We start from the raw sequence: 24,332 nt of genomic DNA on the forward strand, positions 1-24,332 counted from the left end.
ACAAATAGAGCAACACGTGCTATCTCCAGTATAGACATGGTAAACAGCCACTTTGAGTCTTGTGTTTCAGCTGCCAGTTCTCCCACATCCCACAATCCTGCATGTGTAACTATGAATCTGTGTGAGGCTTCTTTCATCAATTTGTGACAATAAACTGCATGGGAACTGGATGTCCTTTGTGTTTGCTGCCTGTTTTCCAGTAGCGAGTTGAAAAATTAAAAGTCAGTTTTCCAAACAGGAGCATTTAGGCAAGATGATAAGCATAACTTTAGATAGGATTGGAGTTTTAAAGGTGAATATTTAATCTTTGGCAATAGTACCTATTCAATTATTTCTAATATGGATAATTTAAAGAGCATTTTTTTCAGATCCTTTGTATTTTAGGGAGCACTTTTGCCCTTTAACCTTGATTATTTCTAGTAATACCTTTAGTTCAGATTACAGGTTTTGAATTAATTTTAAGTTATACTGAGATGGTCATCTCCAAACCTTGATCATTTTCAGTCATCCCTTTTATTTGTGAATTGTGTTTTATGAGAAATGAGAAAGTAAAATTTTCCTAACAATGAACCACCATTCTACCTATCAGGCTCATTGGGTTAGCAGATGACTAAGGCTGTGTTTGAGTTTAATACACTGTCTTTAATTTTTTATAATCTTCTCAACTTCAAGTGTGTTATTCATTAAGTCAAACAATTCTATTTAATCAGTTTTTTTATGCTTCTCGGAATAGTGAAGTTCTAGATGCAGTCACCATGTAGGTTTTTCTGCTGAAGAGGTTTAATTCTCTTAATTGATAGACTAGAACATATCCAGTAGTCCAGCAGTGGCTTTGGTTGCACACTTCCATGACTGAATATCCACCTGTAATGAGTGAAGTGTCAGCATTCTGAAAGACTGACCTTGTTTTTTAGGCACACTGCCCTCTTACAAGTGCCCCAGTATGGTAGCATAACAGCCCCAAGAAATGAGTGATCCTTGTATATATATTTTTTTGACTACTAGGGGGCTCTTGCCCATTGCTCGCTTCACTCGCTAACCCCTGTGCGGGCCCTACTTGCTAGTCATTTCCTTGATCTGCTGCTTGCAATGAATCGTGCTATGCTTTTGGATAAACACAAATATCAACTCAGTCTTTGATATCTCTGTCTTTCAAAAGTATTATTGCTGACAATTCGTCACATGTTGGTTTATTATATATGCGAACGTGATCTTTCGGATTCATATAGAAATCCAAGAACTTTGTCAGTGTTTTTCAGGTAAATTTCATGTAAAGTGCAATACTTTTGGACGTATGGATTTGTATCTATTATTTGCGGTAGAATTTGTAATACGTCCAATCGTTTAACTCTTTCGATTCTATGTGGCATCGCTTCTCCGTGATCATAAATATAAACCTTACCGAATTGTGGTTTCTTTAAAATTAAACTTGTAGTAGCTTTAATTGTTGTGGGACCACAGATTCTCATAGTATATGGTCCTGAATCATGTAAATCTACGTTTTGAGCATTGAATGATGTGAAAGCGAACAGATTATTGTAGATTCGGATATTTACCCTGTAGTGTTTGTGGATTTCACTTTCACCAAATAAATCTTTTATTTCTCGCGGATCCGCCTCTTCATTGGGAAGAAACTCAACTTTTCCCTGATGGCAACATGAGTTACCAGGGGTGTCGAACTCCAGGCCTGGAGGGCCGCAGTGGCTGCAGGTTTTTATTCTAACCCTTTTCCTAATTAGTGACCTGGCTTCAATACTAATTAACTTCTTTTCCCTTCATTTTAATAGTTAAGGAAAAAGAAGTAACAAAGGGGCCTGAGTCAAGTTAATTAAAACTAAGGCAGAAGAAGTAAATTAGCAGCAAAAACTGGTCACTAATTAAGAAGATGGTTAGAATGAATACCTGCAGCTACTGCAGCCCTCCAGGACTGGAGTTCAACACCCGTGAATTAGACAATCTACAAGTCTCTGACTTAAACTTTAAAGCCGAACATTCTTCTGTCATATCACCTATGTCCATATATTTGATCTCTTTTCGCCGTTCCGTTATTTCACCAAGTAATAATTTTTGTTTGTTATTAATGCGATCTTTACTATCAATTTTTTGAGACTTTCGAATTTTAGTACTTTCATAATCTCTAACCTGCTCTGCATGTGTATCGAGCCAATGTTTATGAACCTCTTTACGACGTTCTACTTTGTCTTCTACTCTTTGTCTTTTATTTCCTCCTCTGCTTGGACCTGTTAGGTTTTCAATTCCACTTGGTCCAGGCTGATTATAGCTTTCCTTATTTTCTGAATTTGCACTTAGATTATTATTGTACTTTTTTGAATTCTTTTCTCTCCAACGCTTTTGGGCCTCTTTTCGACGTGCTGCCCTTTCTTCTTCGCCATTGTCATTGACTTTTCATCTAGAACGTATAAAATTATTGTCCAGGAAAGGACTACATCGAAGGAAACTGATAAATTGTATGTCTTGTATTAAAATGAGGAAAACGTAAAAATTTATTAGAGCTGAGAGCACAGGTACTGTGTCTGACAATAGCTTTCACAAGAATGAGAAGTGAGTGGACTGTGGGTGTGGTTAAATCTCTTGGCACAATGTCTCGCCTTGCGGGACTTGAAATTATCTCTCTGAAAAAGTCTTGTCTCGTCTCGTCTTGTCCTACGATTTTTTTTTATATAATATTGAGAAATGTATTAATTGTGCTCATCAAAAATTTCATACTCGGGTGTTTTTAACTATTGGATTTGGTTCCATTTACTTGCAGTGGTTTAGTGATAGTTACAGCTTTTTCAGTTTATTTCTTTTTTCTTATGGCAACTTCTCTAGGTTGGATGCACTAAATCTGAAAATGGTTGTTTTTGTGACCCCCCCCCAGTACATAACCACACTATACAATTTATATACTGTATATGTGTTCTTTCTGAACTCTCACCATATTACTTGAGCTGAAAATCCATGTTTAATCTATATATATATAAAAATGGAATGGGTGGGTCGTCGGGTGGGCCTTTTTTTCATTCCGTCGTTTTTTCGACGTTTTGAAAATGTAGAATGATTATTTGATTTTTTTGTTTTTATTTGATCGTGTCTATGTAGCCGCCGTCGTAATAAAGTATCGCTAAAATCGTCATTTATCGTAATTTATTTTTGACGTATAACGTCGCCGTCGTCGAGGTCAGTGATACCAGTGCAAAAAATCTGCTTACAGTTGAAAGACACGCCCTACTCACTGGACAGTTAAAAACACCAATCAAACTAACGATGACATCAAGTATTACCCAATCAAAAGTAGGAAAGGAGGCATCTTCATAAAATGCGTGTGGGATGATTTGCATGAGACGCTGCTTTAAAAAAAAAATTATAAAAAAAGTACGGGATAAATCCCGTCCAGTATTGATTCAAAACGGGACGCACAATTTCATTCTCAAACGCGGCACGATTCCGTATTTTAAAGGACGGGTGGCAACCCTACAGTGCCAGGTAACCACCCATACAATCACATTGTGATTCAGACTAGGAATGCAATGAATGTAATTACCCCGATCTACATACAAGGCGAAAGTCTTGCAACATTCAAAGATGATGGTTTGGGATAATTAGTACTTATTAAGTACAACATTGAACATAAAAGAGCTTATGAAGCCTTGAACCGAAAAAAGCAAGATCTCAGAGATCGTAAAAAAAAAAAAGGAGGTAATGTCGTTTTACTCGCTGTAGATTTTACTCAAACATTACCAGTTATTCCACGAGGGAGACCAGCAGATGAACTCAACGCGTGTTTAAAATCCATGCTTCTCCCACGGTCGGTTATATGTCGCGTGTTCTCGGGTAGGTACACCAAAAAATGTATACATTTAAGCATGTAATGGGCAAAGAAAAAATGAGGTATACCCGAAGGCACTGCAGTAGTACTCAATGTAACTTTACTTCTTAAATGTTAATGTTTTACTGTTTAATAATTTATACGCTTCTTATATGTTGTTCAAATTCTTTTATCAAAATACCACTGACAGCGCAATGCACGATAACATCGAGTGAATACACCATACGCATCCGCCCACGGCTGCCCTGCTGTGCGCAGATAGGACTTGATTGTACAATAAAATAAAATAAAGATAAAAAGACTAAAACAATCATCACCCATAAAGCGGATAGTAGACGTGACGTACTATATGTGTACCACATTTCAAGTGTATAGGTGCAACGGTTTGCGAGCTACAGGTCATTTAAAATCCTGGACAGACACACAAATTGCCACGGTAGCAAATTACAGAAGAAGATTTTACTGTTTAATAATTTACGAGCTGTATATACCCGGCGTTGCCCGGGGCAGAAGTAACCTAATCGGTCAAACACTTACATATATACCAAAGTAAACCTAATCGGTCAAACAGTTACATATATAAAAAAACCGAACCTAATCGGACAAATAGCTTCATATATACAGAAGCGAACCTAATCGGACAAACAGCTAATCTATATACATAAGCAAACCTAATTGGTCAAACAGTTACATAAATACAAAAGCAAACCTAATCGATCAAACAGCTTCATATATACAGAAGCGAACCTAATTGGTCAAACAGTTATGCATGTGCAGAATGATTTTACAAACATTATGCGTGTTAACAATCATGAAAAAGAAAAGATTGAGGAACTGTTCTTCTATATGTGATGAAGCCACTAATAAGACAGATTTTTTTCAGGACCCAGCTGTTTCATAACTAAACTACTGCCACCCCAAAGTAATGCCTAATAGTGGTTTTTCGGGTAGCTGTGGAATAAAAAGGGTGTTTTTTAGTCAGTAAGAATCTGACACTACCCTTCAGTACGGGCTGAAGGGTGCCTATGTAAGGTTTTACATCCTTCCCGTATGGAAAAAAAAACATACTAAACTTTTTTTTCATCATTACAGATAATCTCAGTCAAATGGAAGTACGCATTCTCAATTTATTTTTATGTAATTTTTACTTTTTCACAAAGCCATCCCATTCCAATTTGTATGAATAAACTTTTGCTACAGAGTTAGCAAAAGTTTATTCATGCACATATTTTAATATGGATAATCTATCTCTAATCAAGGTTCTCATTTTCATTCTAATTTAAAATAATAATAGATACTCATTTTTTTCTTCTGTTTTAGAAAAACCAATCTATGCCACCTACGTCTTCGTCAAGTCAGCTTCATCCAGCTTCATCACATATACAAGAAGAGTTCCTCAATCTTTTCTTTTTAATGATTGTTAACACGCATAATCTTTGTAAAATCATTCTGCCCATGCATAACTGTTTGACCAATTAGGTTCGCTTCTGTATATATGAAGCTGTTTGATCGATTAGGTTTGCTTTTGTATTTATGTAACTGTTTGACCAATTAGGTTTGCTTATGTATATAGATTAGCTGTTTGTCCGATTAGGTTCGCTTCTGTATATATGAAGCTGTTTATCCGATTAGGTTCGCTTTTTTTATATATGTAACTGTTTGACCGATTAGGTTTACTTTGGTATATATGTAAGTGTTTGACCGATTAGGTTACTTCTGCCCCGGGCAACGCCGGGTATATACAGCTCGTGTATACTAAAGGTGTAATTTGTGTGATAGCTTTTTCTAATAATGTGTTGAAACAGGAAGCTTAAAGTGTTATATGGGACTTTGTATATAAAAAAAAAAAAAAGTCTTTTTTCAAGATTGTCAATCATTCTTGAGCCCCTTGTACTTCTGCAGTATATAAAGTATTTTCATAAATTTAAATTTCCCACTTTATCTTGAAGGATTTTTAACATCTGTAATATTGTCCTTGTAGTGTATGAAAATGATGACCAGTTACTGTGGAATCCAGATATCCTGTCTGAAATAAATGTTGTAGAATTTTTGACTGAAGCATCAAAGCGAACAGGTGAAGAAAAAGGTGTTGATGCAATTCCTGAAGGATCTCACATCAAAGACAATGAACAGGTATATCTTAAAAGAGTGCAGTGGATATAAATATTATTCATGAATAAAGAAAGACATATTCCCCTCAACCTGGCTTTCATCTAATTGGATCATACCAGACTCCCTCCATTTAGCTTCAGGACCATGAGTTATCGCTTCTACATGTGGCCTTTTTCACCTCAAACAACGTGGGGTGTCATGTTCATAAGATGCTTGTCACTGAGCTGTCTTCAGAAGTGGACTCGAGCTTCACTGTTCTGAGTGAGGTTTGATTAAACTTACACATAACAATTATTGGAGTCTTAATTTTTGATTGCTCTTTGTTGGACTATTCTCTTAGACCAGTTTGGCAAAGTTAACCTTTGAAGGAAGAGATTTTAGGATAGTATAACTTCATACGTTCAACAAAGGGCATACTTTATCTCATTTGACTTTTGTTATCTTTATGAACAGGGTATCAAAAAGATTCCAAGGATTAAATAGTTTTCTTTTTGGGTACTTAAGATCTGTGTTTTTGCAAAAAATGTCTTCTACTTGGACTTGACACACTGGAGCACTTTATAGCCTAGTGTAGCACAGATAGCCAGTACTGCAAATCTGAGCCTATTTTTACTTTTCAGTAAAAAATGGCTAGGCCTCTAGACGTAAGTTAGGAGTATGGGCAAGGCTAGTATGGACACCAGATCTTCTGCAAAGCTTCCAGTGTAATGCTTAGTCAGTATCCTCCTCATTCAAAAGTTTTGGTTAGTGACTAGTTGTTGGTTAGTTAGTAAGAATAATGTTGCAGATGCCTGTAATAGAAGGATCACCCCGTGGCAGGGTAATCTTTGGCCAGACAAATGCCATTATAACAGAATAAACTAAATGGCACCTTTATTAAACAAAATGTAGGAAATTAGAAGCACAGAGCTAATGCAAATTATTAAACACAAAAAATGAACCCCCCTTAGCCACACTGGGTCTTCCTAAATGACTGTAGAACCACTGTGCATCTGATGGTGAATAAGTAGGCAAGCCACCTCACAGTGCCACGGTAAAGTGCACCCTTTTTATCTTTTTCCCATGAGTTGTAATGTTCTAGCCTGCTGAGTCTTCATCCCACTCTCTTTAACTAACTCTCCATCCAATTAGCCATTGTTTGCAATGTGGCTTTAAAATATAATCATGGGTCAGTTATAACCAAACTTTGGAATTGCTTTCAAGCACAGCAGTGGCTCTACACTTACTTAAGGTTTGAACACTTTCTACATGCTGCTTATGTTCCTGTATTTTTTAAGGTCTAAACCATTTTTAACTATTTTTCAGTGAATCTGACAGTTACATTAAATTGCACTGTTACCCCAGGTGTCGTTTGTTTTCAGCAGAAGTTGTATTTGTCAGAAATAACTAGTAAAGACATGTTTGCAATACAGTTGAGCTAAAATGTGGTATGCCAATAATTTGACACATACCTTTCAATTTTCAATATAAAACATTGACAGATGCAACAGTTTTGGGAAAATAAAATTGCAAAGGTATGCCTTCAGCATGTTTTCAATATGACTTAACATTTTCTGCTGAAAAAACAATGAACTATATACATTTAATTCTTGTATCTGAAACTCGAAAAATCTTCTTGTTCAACTGTTCAAAACAGTTCATCTCTGCAATTAGACAAAGTGGGTACCTTACACTCCTTACATTGCCAAGCAGTTCCCTGCCTGTAGTTCACACATTTTATTTTACCAGGTGTGTCGTTTGTGTTGGGATTAGTGTGCATATTGATTAGTGAATGTGCATAAATGCAAACAAAATATTTACTTCACATAAACCCAAACCCTCCTGGAAAGGCAATTTAATCTGACGACAAACTGTTGGAATCATCAATCATCACTATCATAGCATTTCTTTTTTGGTGGTGATTCCCTTTGGACATACTATTTTACTAAAGCTTGCATACCTGATCAGTCCCTCCATATGAATGAATAGTTATCTGTTTACTTTGTAGTTATTCATGGCCATTTCCTGATGATCCATTTTCTCGGAAGTCACCCCTTTTCCTGATCTCTAAAACATGCTGAATAGTCCTGTACAGATACTAAGCTTTTAAGATGTCTAGGAAGTCCATACAGGGCTTGATTTGATGTCTTGATTTGATGTTATTCATATAATATTTTCTACAGGAAGTGTGAGAAAAAGAGATATATAAATGTAATGAATTATTATTATTATGGAAATATAGATTAAAATACCCAGCCTCCTCTGGGAGGAATCTGCATGTCACAGTTCTCACAGACATGTGTCTTTATACTTTCTCCCCCCTCCTTGTCGTAGCGGGGATGTCAGATGTTCTGTGGTAGTGGTTCTTGAACATTTTTTCTTGCGACCCAATTTTGCCTCTTTTGTGTCTTTGGGACCGACAACTGCTGCAGAGCGTCATCCTGGGGATCCATTTCCTTTGTAGAATCACTGCAGATCATCGTCTGGGGTGGGGGAATTGGTGGATTCCCCATGCCCGCTGTGACCCTTCGCAAGGTATTTTGCAAACCGTTTTTTTGACACTTTCCCATTCAGTACTGCTCTATTTCATGACTCACCATGACCCAAGTTCAGACATCATGCCACCCAAAATAGGTCACAACCCTTAGTTTAAGAAACACTGCTCTGCCGTGATCCTGCTGGGTCATTTCCAGTGGTCCAGTTGAGTAATTTTTAGATGCCCATTTCTGATTTTTAATTTTTTCTCTGTCTCTCTCTAAGATAAACTGGTTGTTTAGAGTAAGATTTTAAATGTAGGATGCCTCCCAGCTCACATTCCTAGCCCGTTGGAGGGCCTGTCGACTTCTGAGGGCTATAAGGGATTGGTCCACAAGACACCATCACAGTTTCCAGGAGGACATCACAGACCCATATGTTTCTGTCACAGGATCAAATGTCCACTAGCTGTCTGGAGGCATTGTCCCCTCTAGCATTTGCTGCATTGCCTTATTGTTGTGTTTTCAGCCAAAGGACCAGTAATTTCTACTGCCAGCTTTCATTTAGAATACCTCTTACATGTTCATACTTGTTACCCTACATATTTACATGCCGTAACACTCCATAGTGAAAACTATACTTCCCACACTAACATATACAGGACCTTTCTGGTGCTCTCTCTGTGTTGGGGGGTCTGCTGCCAGACTTAGTCCAGTACTCTGACTTCCTGGTGATGCCTCTGCTCATAGCAATCTTTTGCCAGCTGAGAACCCCCTTCACAATAAACTAAAACAAGGTTCCTGCAAATGATGCTAGGATTCTTTGTTCATGACAGTAGGAATAGCTCAACAGTCTTTTTCTTATTCATCCTGACGGATAATTTTTTGCATGTTTTACTTTTCTAGGCCCTTTATGAACTGGTAAAATGCAATTTTGATGCTGAGGAAGCACTAAGAAGATTAAGATTTAATGTTAAAGCTGCAAGAGGTAAGTAGCAATGAGGAGTAATTCATTTTGAGATGATCCTACTCAGTAACTCCTGAATGTATTTTTTCTTAAGTGCATTCTGTTTAGTGATCTCTCTATTTTCTCGGACTTTGATAACAATAATTAGACAATATTTTGCATCCTTTAAAAACATGTTTGTAAAAGTATTATTGATCTAGCTTGGTCTTGTTAATAGGATATTAATTGTAGGTTACTAATGAGATTAATGGAAAAACAGTTAAGGAAAACAGGTCTTATTTACTTAAAATTGGAGTAAAATAGCACAAAAGCATTAAAATCACCACTCAAAGTATTACCGAGATCAAACAGTGCAAGTATGAGTAAACCATTACAAAATGGCCTACAGAATTTACACAAAAGACCAACAAAGCTATTATAATGAACCAAAGTCATTTAGTAAAAAAGCACTCTGCACTGTACTTATATAGGAAGAATAATAAGAAAAAGTACTGCTACTATTGATTTACTTCCAAACCCCATGATTTCCAGTAAATGCTGTATGGCACACCATAGCCTATACTGGATCATGCAGAAGGCACACTGAACAAGCCACAAAACTGTTGTGGGATGCATTCACTCATAAGGTCACGTTTTAGTCCCCAGTTAATCTATTATACGTAACTTTGTGATGTGGTAGGAAATATGAGTATCTCCTTGGCACCATGTGAACATGGAGATGATGTGCAAAATGCTTTCAGAAGCTTTCCAGTCTGGAATTGGAAAAACAGAATTCAGGTATTGTGCTGCTTAATATGATAAGTTGAAGAATAATAAAAAAAAAAAGTTAACATTCTCGAGTCTGTTTAATCCACTTCAAGGTCTTAGTGGTCGGATCCTAAGAAGACCAGGTACAAGGCAGGATACTTTTAACCTTTGTTTAGTGTTTACTGCCATGATTGTTTTTGAACGAGTAGACTGGTGCCCTGTCCACAGGTTGTTCCAGCCTTGTACCCCATGCTTGCTGGTGTAGGCTTCAGCTTCCCTGCAGCCTTACCCAAGATAAGCAGGTTAAGAAAATGGATGGTTGGGTAATAGATTGAAATGTGTTTTGCTTCTGTGGAATTGTAGCTTTTGTTCACACAAAAATAGAAGACCAAATATCATGATTTTTTTCAATACTGAATCGTGGTGCCTGTGCACACACAGAATCTACTGGATGATAATCTTCCATTTGATTAATAATTTACCGTCAAACATATTCTGGCATCACAATATACTGAATTGGCTTGTACATTTTTCTCAACTTGGTACAAAGTATGAAATGTAATCGTACCATTTAGTGTTTGCTTTTAGAATATCATTTTGAAAGTGCTAAATTGAATGAAAAAGAACAAGTGGCTGCATGTTTTGTTTTTATCTCTTGTAATATCCAAGTATTGACATTAAGATTGGGCGGTATCCAAATTTTGATACCGTCAAACCTCCTCCCTATTTTACCTCGGTATACGGTATTACCGTGAATAATAAAAAAAATGTGACGTAAGGCTCAGACAGCGTCACCAAACTGTTGGCTTGTGCCTAAACCGTTCAGAAAATGAATATCAAACACTAATACTGAAACAATAACAAAATAACATGCAGAACAATATTAACAACTTTTATTAGCAACAAATAGCAGTTTATAAAAAAGTGCAAATACAACAGTCAAACAGAATTAAATTAACATAAACATCCAGAACAGTTTTCGCGCGGAGACGCGCACACAAATCAATTAAATTAAATCACACTGCCTGAACAACTTTTAATAACAAAGAAGAGCAGCTTATAAAAAAGTGCAAATAGACCCACAACAGTCAACCAGAGTTGAATTAACATAAACATCATCCATATTATAAAACGTATTGCAAAGCAATAGTCCTAAACAAAAACTTCTTTCCAGTCTTCTTTCCAATATTGTTTTTAACGTAAACCAAATAAAAATACCTGAATCAATTAAATAAATAAAAATAAACACAGTGCGAATAGGAACGAATGGCAAGTGGCATCAATCTAGTCAAGATTTTTCGCTAGAAAAACCAGCATGTTTACTTTGTCCGGCTTTAACAGGGCACGTTGTGGACCGACAACTTTACCTGCGGTGCTGAAAACCCGCTCCGATGGTGTGCTTGTGGCACAGACGCACAGGTACTTTCGTGCCACTCGCGACATCTGGGGAAAACGCCCGGCAGCATTTTTCCGCCAGAGAAGTGGGTCCTCGTCTTCTTGAGTAACTGGCTCCAAACAGTAGGCTGTTATTTCAGCTCCGACTCGGTCCTCTACGGTGCCGATGCCGACGGGACCTGCCATTGCATCAGATTTTTTTTGCAGCATACTTCCCAGAGTCATCTTTTTTCGTGAGGGTGCAGGTTGCGCCTCTCCCTCTTCCACTCTGATGGCCACTGGACCTGCTGCCTCTAAGCTCACGATCTCAGCCTGTAATTCAGCCTTGGTCTCAGCCAATGCGTTGTCATCCGTCTCATATCCTCCACGGTAACGAGGGTCGAGGAAAGTGCATTTTCGCAATATTTTGCGCACTGAATTGGATTCATACTTGGCCTCCAGCTTTGTCGGAATTCCAGTTTTGATTGACTTTGTTAGCTGGAGGTCATTTTCTGACGCAGCCAACACATTGTCCCTGCAGAGCTGTAGTATGGGGAGGATACAGGAACTGGTCACATAATTTTCTCCTGACAAAATATCAGTGAAGTCACCGACTGGTTTCAGTGCTTCGTGAACAGCTTTCAAGACGTCCATGTCCTGCCAGGTCAGGGACAGGCTGCTCCTTCTGTCATCAGACAGGACGTGTCTGATCGCTTGGGCCTGTTTGTGAGAAATATTTCCGTCCAGGCAGCTCGTACTGGGCATCTAGGACCTTTACCATGTCCGTAAAGGACTTTTTTTCCCACTGTGTGGAAAGAGACCATTTCCTTCGCCAAGTATTTTGTCACTGCGTCAGTACAGGTTTTCCAACGGACACTGTCCCTTTTGTACTTTGTTGCTTTCCCGAAGGCCCCCATTATCGTCGGCTGCGTACTGGCGGTGGACCTAGATGTTATTGGTCCTGCATCGGGAGGCATTGAAACTGTTGCACTGAGTGAACTCGGGTCCATCCTCGCAGCAGTGAGTGGATGGTGGTTTCGTATATGCGACCTTAGGTTCGAGGTATTTCCATCTCTCGCGATCACCTTTTTGTTGCACAATTTGCAAATTGCCTCGTCCGTATTTACCGCCTCTCCCTTCTCGTTCTGTCGAAACCCGAAATAATGCCAAACTGCAGAAGTTGTGTTCTTTTTCGAGACCAGGTCACTTGGTGCGCGACTCGCCATCTTTCCCCACCTCTCTCTTTCTCATCCATGCTGTCACGTGATGACAACCATGCATACGCAATTTTAGGCATTAAATAAATTATATTTAATATTTAATCCTTGTCTCCCATATAAGTGCATTGTTTTTATGTTGGTATAACGGTATTGAAACTGATACCGTTGCTATTTTTAGATCCCGCGGGATACCATATTACCGTATTACCGCCCAAGCCTAATTGACATATAATGAACACATTGCATACCCACCATTGTCATACCAAGAAACGCTGGGCTTTGCAAATAGTGAAGCAGATAAATCAGGAAGGTATAAAATATTAATAAATGTTAATATATCTCGATGTTATACTGTATATTACTTATTAGAGAAAAATCTATTTGTAAATGGTACCCGACTTGCTATACACGGGTGACAGAGTGAACTTTATTAGGGGATTGTGCTTGACAGGTCTTTAGTAAATCTACTATGGGAAGCCACATTCATGAAGTTTTATCTGAACATCCGAAAGGAAATCACATAAATGTTCTAAACCCAATATGTGTTTTAAGTTTAATACAGTGGAACCTCGGTTTGCGAGTAACTTGGTTTACGAGTGTTTTGCAAGACGAGCAAAAATTTTTAATAAATTTTCACTTGATAAACGAGCGAGGTCTTGCAGTACGAGTAGTTTGTCTGCTGAGCGTCATGTGATCACAACTGAGCTGATGGTTCTTCTCTCTCTCTCACTGCGGGATTGTGGGCAATCGTCTCCTCAGCGTGCCTCACTCATATAGTCAACATCCATATGAGCGTATAGTGTTTACAACAGCATTAACATTGTGACTGTGTGCGTGCGCGTGTGTGCTGTGACGTGCAAGTCCCCGTCTTGCACCCTAAAACACGAAGCTGAGTCTCAGTACTTTAGCAACACAAGCTTTATTCAGCTTGAAACAGCAACAGCGCGGTTATTTATACACAGACAAAGCAGTCAGGCAGGGCCCTGCACATTTATAATGTTCCTTGTATCACCCATTGACGGCAGCCGCTTATAGCATGTCCGCGATCTTTTCGGATTCGCTTTTACGGAGAACTGCTACAGTGCTGGGAGACTGCGATTGCTTTGGGACGCTCTTCCGCATGTCGTCCCGTTGGGTGCAATCCCACAAGAGTTTAGAAACTCACTCACACCAGCCATGATTCTTTTCAAAGGTAAAGTGCAAGTTAATTTGTTTTATGTACTTTTACTTTATATTTTGTACAAGGGGACTCCACCCCCTGCTCGCGTCGCTCGCCTACCCCCAGCGTTTTGAACCCGTGCCCGCTGGGCAGCCACGTGTGAGGATGACGCACGTTTAAAACGGAGCATTCGCACGTTTAAAACGGAGCGTTCGCCCGTGTCACTCTGGGGCCCCCCACTGTTAATACGGAGCTCCGTCCGTACTATTATGCGGTGCATTGTGGACTACTGCGGACCCCGTAGTGTTTCCCGTTTCAGTTTGTATCTCGGTCAGTCGAGCTTTTGTTTTTGAAGCTTTTGAATTCCGGTCTTCATTATCTGTAACCTGCTGTCCATGTGTTTGGCCCCCTTGTTTAATCTGTTTATGACGTTTTACTTTGCTTTCTACTCTGTCTTTCATTTCTGATCTCGCTTTATTCTGCTTTTGTTTCAATGACACCTGGTCCGTGGTGAATATATTTTCCCTTTTTTGAGTAATAATTTTCATGTGTTTGCGATACTGTGATGTTTATCGTACTGTTAATAATGCATCATTGTAATGTGATTCACCTATGCTGTATAGTTTGGACGTGTAAGGATGACGTATGTTTAATACTGAGCGTTCGCCCGTGTCACTCTGGGTCTCCCCACTGTTACTACGAAGCTCTTTCCGAACTATTATGAGGTGCATTGTGGAGCACTGCGGACTCTGTAGTGTTTCCCGTTTCACTTCGTATCACGTTTAGTCGAGCTCTTTCTTTTTGGAGCAGTGCCTGCCTGGTCTGCGGCATCTCAGAAGCACGTTGTAGGAGCCTGCGTTCATTAATTATATCCAGGCAGGCGCGTGTTTGTATCTCGGTCACTCGAGCTGTGTCGTGTTGAATCCGTGTCTGCTTTGCCTACGCAGTTTGAGACGCGCGTTGTAGGCGTCCACGTTCATTAGATCTGTCCACGCGGGCTCGGTGTCGAAGCTGTGTTAGTAGTTGAGCTGTTTGGTTTTGGAGCCGAGACAGTTTTGCTTCCACGGTTTCAGACGCGTGTCCGTACCATCTTGGGTTTGATGTATGAACCTTTGTGGACTCCGTAGTGTGTCCCATTTCACTCTGGGGCGGGGTGTTGACTCCTCTTGTTTTACTATGTCTCCTCCTGCGCCTTCACCACGCATTAGTGCCACTCACAATATGGTGGCGACGCCTGCGCCTTCCGTATTATGTCGGTTATTACCATGCTGTGTAGGCGCCTTTGCCTTTTGTACTTTACCGCGCCTTCCGACGCACGATGTAGGCGCCTGCACCTTCCGGGTCCACCTCCGCTGTGTGGTGTGGACGTTTAACTGTCGTTGTTTCTGCCTTTATATTCTGTATCTCGGTGTGCATGTGTTTCGTGCCTAGGTTTTTTTGAAGCTGTTGCATTCCAGTTTTCATCATCTGTAACCCGCTCTCCATGTGTTCGTCCCCGTTCTTTAATCCCTTTATAAAGTTTTACTTTGTTTCCTACTCTGTGTTTTATTTCTGACCTCGCTTTATCCTGCTTGCGGCATGTCAGACGGTTCGTAGTATCTCTCGTTTTACTCTGGGGAGGGGGGCTTTGTTCTGTAACCTGCTCTCCATGTGTTTGTCCCTGTTCTTTAACCTCTTTATGACGTTTTACTTTGTTTCCTACTCTGACGGTTCGTAGTCTATCCCGTTTTACTCTGGTCTGGGGGGATTGGGGGGACTTTGTGTGGCGCCTGTGCACGTGCGTAGTCTCTCCCGTTTCACTCTGGGGGGGGCTTTGTGTGGCACTTGCGCACTATGTCTTTTGCGTCCACGGGCAGGTCCCTGCGTCCATATCCGGTTTACCATTCTCGTTTAGTAATATGGATTAATCATTTTTATATGAATAGTTTTGGGTTCTGGAACAAATCATCTGAGTTTCCATTATTTCTTATGGGGAAATTCACTTTGATATACGAGTGCTTTGGACTACAAGAACGTTACCGGAACGAATTATGCTCGCAAACCGAGGTTCCACTGTACCTTTAAGTCCAGCTTTTAGCATATTAGAGCTTCAGATTTATTCCATCTGTAATTGAATTTCAACTTCATCACGCACAGGTGCACACTCTTATCTACAGCTGGATGTTGCCCATCAGGAGCACAATTGAGAAGTGATTCCATTATTCCTTGTGAAAGTTTTCAGTTAGTTTTATTAATAATGTTTCTTGTTTCACGATATTTGCCACACTGGCTTCAGTATAACAAAGCATTCATCCGGTTTAACCCACCAGCAAAAACATGGAAACACTCATTTTAAAGGAACTCAAGTTTGAGTTTCCAGTGCAATGGGTTTAATTTACTCAGATGACAAGTAGTGTTGTACAAAATTGTGTTACATTCAATTGATGCAAATTTTACTCCCTGCTCATTTGTTAAAAAGTAAATTCACATTTTTTGGGGCCGAAGAAATGCTTGAGCACATGTCTATTACTGAGCTAAAGAACATCATTGTGTTGAAAGATGTCAGTGCATCCTGTAACCTGTTATGTGCAACAAAAACACATTTAATGTTGCTACTTTCCACGACAAGCTGCTGTCTCCTCCACATCAAAAATGTTGGTGAAATATTTGCATATTTTGATGAAAATAGTTGTGTTTTCATTTTGAGTTATATTACTGATTTTCAACATCACGAATTTAACTCTTTATGCTTGCAGTACACTTTTTGCTAATCCTCTGTGATATTATCTGAGTGACTAGGGTTACATAAGAATGTAAGTTTTCAGGTGTTTTTATAATTTTCCAGTAGATGTCAATCTTGTCCTTGTGTTTTCCTTTGTTTCTAATAAGTTGAACTCTTTAAAAAAAAAAAAAAAAATGTTCTGTGTAAATAAGACTGGTTTATGTGTTTCTAAATGAGCAGTACTGTGCGACACCATACATTGGGCCACTTAAGTAGCTCTCTTGTATTGAATTGCATATTCTTATCGAATAATTTTTTATCATACTAATTTTTACCTAGCTTATGTGCAATTATGTTGAACGAGTGTTATTTTTGTGAAGTTTTATTGATTAAAAAGTTGAGTAGTAACAAAGTGAAAGAACACAATGCCTCTTATTTGCATTAGATGTTTATTAGTTGATGTAAGTGGTTAGACTCGTTTAACTGATTTCTGAATCTCCTCTCTATAAAGTTATTCTTTTTGTTTTCACTTCTCCCTAGTTCATATATCCTCTCTCTGTCTTTAGCGTGTTTTTCATGTTTTGAGGGTGAGAAATATAATTTAGGTTTCTTCAAAAATTCTACTTTGGAAATTTTTAAAATCCTAATTTAGGTTCTGGTCAAGTCTAAAACACTACAAATATGCTTTTTCATTACTAGAGCTTCCAATGTGAGATATTCTATATCTTGGCTTTCTAGACTGTACGTGGCATTAATGCTTGTTCTCTTGCAGGCTCATTAAACTTGGACCCTTTAAACATGAGACTGGATGATTACATTTTAAATGTTCATCTGATCTCATTAATACCATTACAGCAATAGCAGATTTTATTTCACATTGACATTCTGGGAGATTTGAATCCCTCCATGTAATTTGTATTGAATTATTGCCCTTTTGCAATAAAACATGTCAGAGCTTCTTTATAGGCAAATCAATAATATGTTCAATGAAACTGTATACATTTCTCTTTTAGCAAGACTCTTGTCATATAAGCATCTAGTAAGAAAACAAAATATGACTGAAATTATGCTAGTTAACAAGAAAAACTGCATAATGCTGCAGCTATTTATCACATCTTTACCTGTAAATCAGTAGGAACAACTGCAGTTTGCACTTCTGTAAAGATTTAAGCGAGTAGTAATCTGGTTTTTTGGGGAAATAATGTGCTTGAGAAACATTTGATTGTAGCCTTATCGCCAGCCAAGTTAGGAAAGCATTTGTGAAATCTGGAATTTTGGATTCACTCTTCCTGTATACTTAATTAGGAGTGCCTTTGTAATTTAAAATGGCAGAGTCAATGGGTAATAAACATAGGAAGTGTTTTCAGCCGCTTAGGATAACTGATGGTGAATAACGATGAATGTATATCTTTTATCTCAGAGGAGCTTTCCGTATGGACAGAAGAAGAGTGCAGGAATTTTGAACAAGGACTTAAAGCATATGGAAAGGATTTCCATTTAATACAAGCCAACAAGGTATGTAAAAATACTCCAGGATATAATATTAGGTGTTTAGGGGAGGTTAATTTGTATTTTGCAAATGGCGTGAGTGTTGAGAGCAAATTTATGTTTGTTTATTTTAGAATTACAATTTATTTCATTACCACTTACAACATGGCTAATTAGATATTAAGTTACTGTATATTTAAGTGACTTTTTGTGTTTTGGGTATCCTTAATTTTTGCTGCTTATTTTCTATATTGCACTTCTTTAAATTGTACACTTTAATTTGTACAGGTCAGAACTAGATCTGTTGGAGAGTGTGTATCATTTTATTATATGTGGAAGAAATCTGAGCGTTACGACTTTTTTGCTCAACAAACTCGGCTTGGAAAACGGAAGTACAATCTTCATCCTGGTGTAACGTGAGTGTTTTTCTTTTTTCACTTTTATTTAAATAAGAGAGTATAATCAGATCCAAAAAAACAAAAAGGTATAGGATAATGGATATCTAAGACATAATTAATTATTTCAGAGCTCTGTTAAGTCAAAATGGAACAAATATCCGAAATAGAAGCTTATAAATCACTTTACACAAATCCCAAGGATTTCAGTGGCTTATGCATACTAGAAAACTAAATGCTGATCATTTCAAAAAAGGTGTAAATTTGCTGAAGTCTTGAGAGTTTGATCAGTAGTGAAGATATGGGTTAAAATTTTAATCTGTATTGGTGCCACATTCACAATTTTTTGAACCTCAGGGTTTTTACTATGACAACCATCAATAGCTAATTTTGTTCCATGTATATAAGTGGTACTCAAACTTTTATGGCAGTAGCCAAAATTGTAAAAACACAAAAAGAAACTTGTCTACTTGAAAAGGACATTAAATGTTAATTAGGTTTGCAAATAAATTATTTACCTGATAATATTTGCTTAACTTGGTGAAATCAAATCTTCATAAAGATAACAATGCAGAACAGCACTGAACGAAGAGAACACAGTTTTATAATTAGTAAAAACAAAATAAATGCAAAGCCCCGTGTTTTTAATAATTAAAAATACAGTCTAAAACATCCATCCATCCATCCATTTTCCAACCCACTGAATCCGAGCACAGGGTCACGAGGGTCTGCTGGAGCCAATCCCAGCCAACACAGGGCACAAGGCAGGAACCAATCCCGGGCAGGGTGCCAACCCACTGCAGGACACACACACCAAGCACACACTAGGGCCAATTTTAGAATCGCCAATCCACCTAACCTGCATGTCTTTGGACTGTGGGAGGAAACCCACGCAGACACGGGGAGAACATGCAAACTTCACACAGGGAGGACCCGGGAAGCAAACCCAGGTCTTCCAACTGCGAGGCAGCAGCACTACCCACTGCGCCACCGTGCCACCCCAGTCTAAACTAGCTTTCTAAAAAATAAAATTCACATTTTGAAAATAACAAATACTGCTATTAATGCTTGTTCAGATGCTGACTAAGGAGGATTCATTCTTAAAGTTAAGAGATAGGTGAACGATGGCACAACTAAGTTGTAATTGCAGATTATATTGTCCATGAGACATGCTTGGAAAACTTGCCTTGATTCTGCACATTCCAGTTTCCTAATTAATAAACACTCAAAGAGTTACTGCATTTTCCTGGACTGCGCTCAATGTTCCAGAAGTGGAAGACTGTGAAATCTTGGCTGTAGTCTAAGATGGAGCTTGATGAAAAAGGATAAAATAAACTGTTTGCAGTAGTTCCTTCTGAGGCGTTTTCACTGTTTTAAAAGCACACATATTCAAACAAGTAAAAAGCAATGGGATGTGACTGCAACCTGCAAAGACTTGATCAAGTACTGCATGCATGCTACTTAAACTAGCAATCTTTGAAAAACTGAAATTGTTTGTACCCACAACATCTGAATTTTTTTGTTTAGTACAGTACAATGCACTCATGAAGAGAGTACCACCAAATCCTTTTCAACAAGAAAAGAGGCTTTGTAATTGTGATCAGCTCCATCAATTTGTCTTATACTACAGTAATACCAGACAACAGAAACCTTCTTGTTTGCATTAACTTATGTAAGTGGCATTGCAGTGTTATACACATTTTTGGTTCACATTATTTGGAAAGCTGTAAATTGATCAGCCTTCTCACAGATTAAACATGACAATCTTCTACTGTAGTTCCAATTGCTTGCTGACCGACTGGTGTATCTCTAATTTTCAAATGTATTTTTTTCTACACAAGTAAAATCTGGGTATACATGTATTCATTTCAGTCCTCTACCATGCAGGAGTTTATGTAGCCTATATTAGAAATGGTGGATTTAAGAACCATTGCAGAAATCCTTCTATTAATATGAATTAGTTAATATTTTTTACCCTTAGGAAATCTTGATAAATGTTTATGCTGATAAATTTTAACAGTTGCAGCCAGAAATGAAATATTATACTTGAAATTCTGTGTTTTCAAGATTATCATCAGGCTTCAGACACTCGACTTTTCCTATACATTACTGAAGAAATGGTCAGTTGATTGCTTACGAAAAAAAATTCTTAAAAGGCCTTTAGGAAGCGTTTCCCAATCACCTTGCCATCCATCTCAGTGGTTCTGATTCTTGGCTTACCCATCCCTAAGGAATGCTGGTCTATACATACATTTTATAATATTACCATTATTTTACTAAACATCTTTTTTATATTTATGTCTAGGGATTACATGGATCGTCTTCTAGATGAGACTGAAAGTGCAGCATCAAGTCGGGCAGCATCACCTCCTCCTACTACCTCCAACAGCAGTACTAGTCATTCAGAGAAGGATGATAGCAGCAATCAGAATGGTGAGTTTATTTCTTTCCCTTCTCCATTTTTTTTTATTTACCTATATATATTTTTTCCTTTCTTTTGTTTATTTTTGCCCTATTAAAAAGCCCTAAGCAATTCTCCTTTGCCCATGCTCTCCTTCTCAAGGGTGGGGTTTGATTTGTCTTCAGTTCTTTTTTGTATAAAGTGACCTATTTGTATGGAATGATTACAATAAAATTAATAAATAAAATTAAAAAGAAAATGGTGAGTTTCTAAAGTGCTTTAAATGCTAATAAAAACTAAAATGCTTTGGACAGTTTAGTCAATAAAGATAATCTAAGACAAGTGGTAATTTATTGATTTGTTACTTAAAATTTTCATGATTATTTTTTTGGAAATTTGTGTTGATTTGGACCAGTTCTGTGATAGTCTTTGAAAGTGAAAGAAAAATGACTCTGAACATTTGCATGTTTGTGTACTAACACTTTGAGATTAAGCTCCTGAAATTTACACACTGAGGAACCTATCCTACCACATGCACTTCAGAAGAGGTCATTCACCTGAAGCTAAACATGTTTAAGTCTGCCAAGTACTAGGCTAGGAGACCATCTAGGAAAAGCTTGGGTTGCTGCTGGAAGAGGTGTTTGTGAGGCCAGCAGGGGGTGCTTAACCTGTAGTCTGAATATGGACCTCGATGCCCCAGTGCAGTTATGGGTTCACTGTGCTGTAATAGTGCCATCCTTTGGACGAAATGTAAAACTGAGGTCCTGATCCTGTGCGATCATAAAAGATCGCTGGGAGCAGAGTATTTCCCAGTGTCCAGGCCAAACTGCCCTCCATGGCCTAGTCATTCTGGCCTCCTAATTATCCCTTGTCTCTAATTGGCTATATCATTTTCACCATTTCACCACCTAATAGGTAACGTGTGGAGAGAGTACTGATGCAAAAATGGCTGCCGTCGCATCATCCAGGTGGATGCTACACATTAGTAGTGGTTGATCTGGCTCCCCACTCACTATGAAAAGTGCTTTGAGTACTGAGAAAGTATATATTAATATAAAGAGTTATTATTTTATCATTATTCATAAACTTTTACTCATGTTTTCATGCAAAATGGAGATAAAAAGGCTTCTGATGCATAAGTCTATAGTAAACTTTGTTAGAAAATTAAAGCAATATCAAAACATCTGTGAAAAAAACTCGTGTTGCATAATCCACTCAGGAAGACATCCAGTTGCATGTTCACAATGTCCTAAATTTTATTAAGTCACTTCCAGAAAATGCTCTCATGACCTAAAACAGAATGCACTTAAGACACGGTAGAGCATTTAAATTGAAGACCCATCCTGACAACCCCTAATTCCCTACTTCCCTTATTCATTGGTCAAGTGTCCAGCCTACATAGAAGCAGCTAATTCAATGGTTAATCCTGTTTTTCACATGATTTCGCCAGTGCAGAGTTCACTGAGAGACATGCCCAACTAAGGATAAAAGGTTAAAGAAAAAACAATGAAAACCTCATAATGAAAAGACTGTGCCTCATACTTGTGCATGTCGGAGAAACCTTAACAAGTAGAAGATCAATTCTTCTGGGTGATGGACCTTAACAAAGATTTAAAAAGACCAAAACCCACATCTACTTTGACTCCCATATTTTAAAGGGAAACGTAAGATTTCCAACAACTATTAAACAGTTCCCCAACTACCCATTAATTATTTAGAAATGTGTGTCCTGTAATTACCACTTAAAAGGTAAGTTATATTGAGCTTCTGCCAGTGTCATTGTTTGTACTGTACCAAGTTTTTCTCTTTCTATCTATAATATTAACTGTTTTTTTTTTTTGTTTTTTTGAACAGGAATTGTTCCTCATGGCCACTTGGATTCATTGTCCAATATGAATGAAGCAAAAAGTGAAGAACTGCAAGTAAATGGACCCAGTAGTCATTCCCAAGACTCTTCCTTGATAGAAAAAGATACAAATGGCTTTAACAAAGAGGTATTCGGTGACAGCAGAAATATTCTGACTGCAGACGCTGATGAGAACAGCAAGTTTGAAGAAAACATGGACAGATATACCAAGAGACGGAAGCTTGAAAATGATTTTTCTGTAGAAACAGACACACCTGGGACATCATCTCAGGGGCTGAGTGCTAGTTTAAGATCTGAAGAAGCTGTTGTAGAGAATGACTGAAACAATGCAGTTGGCACTGTCAAGAGAATAACCAAATGAGTGACTGTAAAACTGGGCTTCCAGTAACGTTAAGAATGGAATCAGTACACCACCGAAGATTAATTTGATTGTAATTTGCATGTCTCCATTTTATAACATTGAATATAATGTTCCTGTTCAGAGTGCTAAAGCCACATTATTTCCATTCAAGGAAACATTTTCAGAACTATCTAAATTTTAACTGTTATTTCCTGTTTGTATCAGAAATTCTTGCTATTATTTTTGTACTTAAATATTTATATTTTTATTGTGTTTCAAAAAGAAAAAAACTTCTAAGCCAGCCTATTGTATTTGGCAAACTAGAAGCCTCTCTGTTTGAAAAAGGGATACCCTAGCTTTAATGGCAGGCAGTCTTGCACTTTTTTGTACAATAGTCTAGTAACCAACTACATATCATCAAAGCAAATAAGATTTGAAATCCTGGACGCCTTATATGTACCCACTTGTTTTTATAGGATGTAAAATGAACCTTTGGGAAGTCAATGAGGTTTGTTATGCGTAAATGTCTGACATCAGTGATGTCTTATAAATCACAGATTATATCTGGCAGATAAAATACTTGCTGTATTTTTCCACATTCTTTGTAGACTTTGAATTTTTTAGAAAGTACTTAAAACTGAAATGTTCTTTCTGTAAAGATTGTATAGTTTCATGTTGTACAGTTCCTACACTTTTAACTTGGAAAAACAAATATATATATAGATATATATATTAAGAATGAGTGTGAGCCTTGGTGAATGAGCAGGTATTTTCTCTTCGCAGACTGGCTTTTTTCATAAATATATAATTTTCTAAGTGGAATCTTACATATTTTTTGTCATGCAGGTAACACCAAGCATGCCTACCGAATAGGCATCAGCTACATTGAATAAAATGTTAAGATAAAAAGATAATCTGGAAATGTGTTAAACCTTGCTTCAGCTCTTGGGCATGTATGAGGAGGTAAGAATATTTTTCCCCCCCAGCAAATCTGGAAAGGAAAAATTACTAGAGCTACACATGTATTATGAAAAGTAAACCCGTATGGTTTACAAACCTAATTTCTTTTTGAAAATTCTGGCGATCAAAATTCCAAATATTTATTATGGGAAAAATTAGAACTGAATACAAATTTAACCAATAAAACACTAAATCTCCGTAAAGCATTCTAAACAAATACTGTAATGCATCTGTTGTTAAACAAGATGGCTTGATGTAAAAAAAAAAAAAAAAAAAAAAAAAAAAAAATCCTGGAGATTGCAAATTAGTTTTCTTGTGC

The 24,332-nt window shown here is 37.8% G+C and overlaps 1 protein-coding gene across 2 annotated transcripts in view; it reads left to right on the top strand.

The window, feature by feature from the left end:
* mier1a (mesoderm induction early response 1a, transcriptional regulator) overlaps positions 1-23,967 on the top strand; it is a 72,115-nt gene extending 48,148 nt beyond the window's left edge. For both annotated transcript variants that reach the window (XM_051932722.1, XM_051932723.1), the window contains 6 exons: positions 5,811-5,962; positions 9,301-9,382; positions 17,983-18,077; positions 18,339-18,466; positions 20,751-20,878; positions 22,701-23,967. In XM_051932722.1, the coding sequence (XP_051788682.1) occupies positions 5,811-5,962; positions 9,301-9,382; positions 17,983-18,077; positions 18,339-18,466; positions 20,751-20,878; positions 22,701-23,035 (920 nt within the window). In that variant the 3' untranslated portion in view covers positions 23,036-23,967. The remainder of the gene's footprint in view (positions 1-5,810; positions 5,963-9,300; positions 9,383-17,982; positions 18,078-18,338; positions 18,467-20,750; positions 20,879-22,700) is intronic.
* The last annotated feature ends 365 nt before the right edge of the window (positions 23,968-24,332 follow it).

The sequence above is a fragment of the Erpetoichthys calabaricus genome, chromosome 10, assembly GCF_900747795.2.
Source record: "Erpetoichthys calabaricus chromosome 10, fErpCal1.3, whole genome shotgun sequence".
In the NCBI taxonomy this organism is placed as follows: domain Eukaryota; kingdom Metazoa; phylum Chordata; class Cladistia; order Polypteriformes; family Polypteridae; genus Erpetoichthys; species Erpetoichthys calabaricus.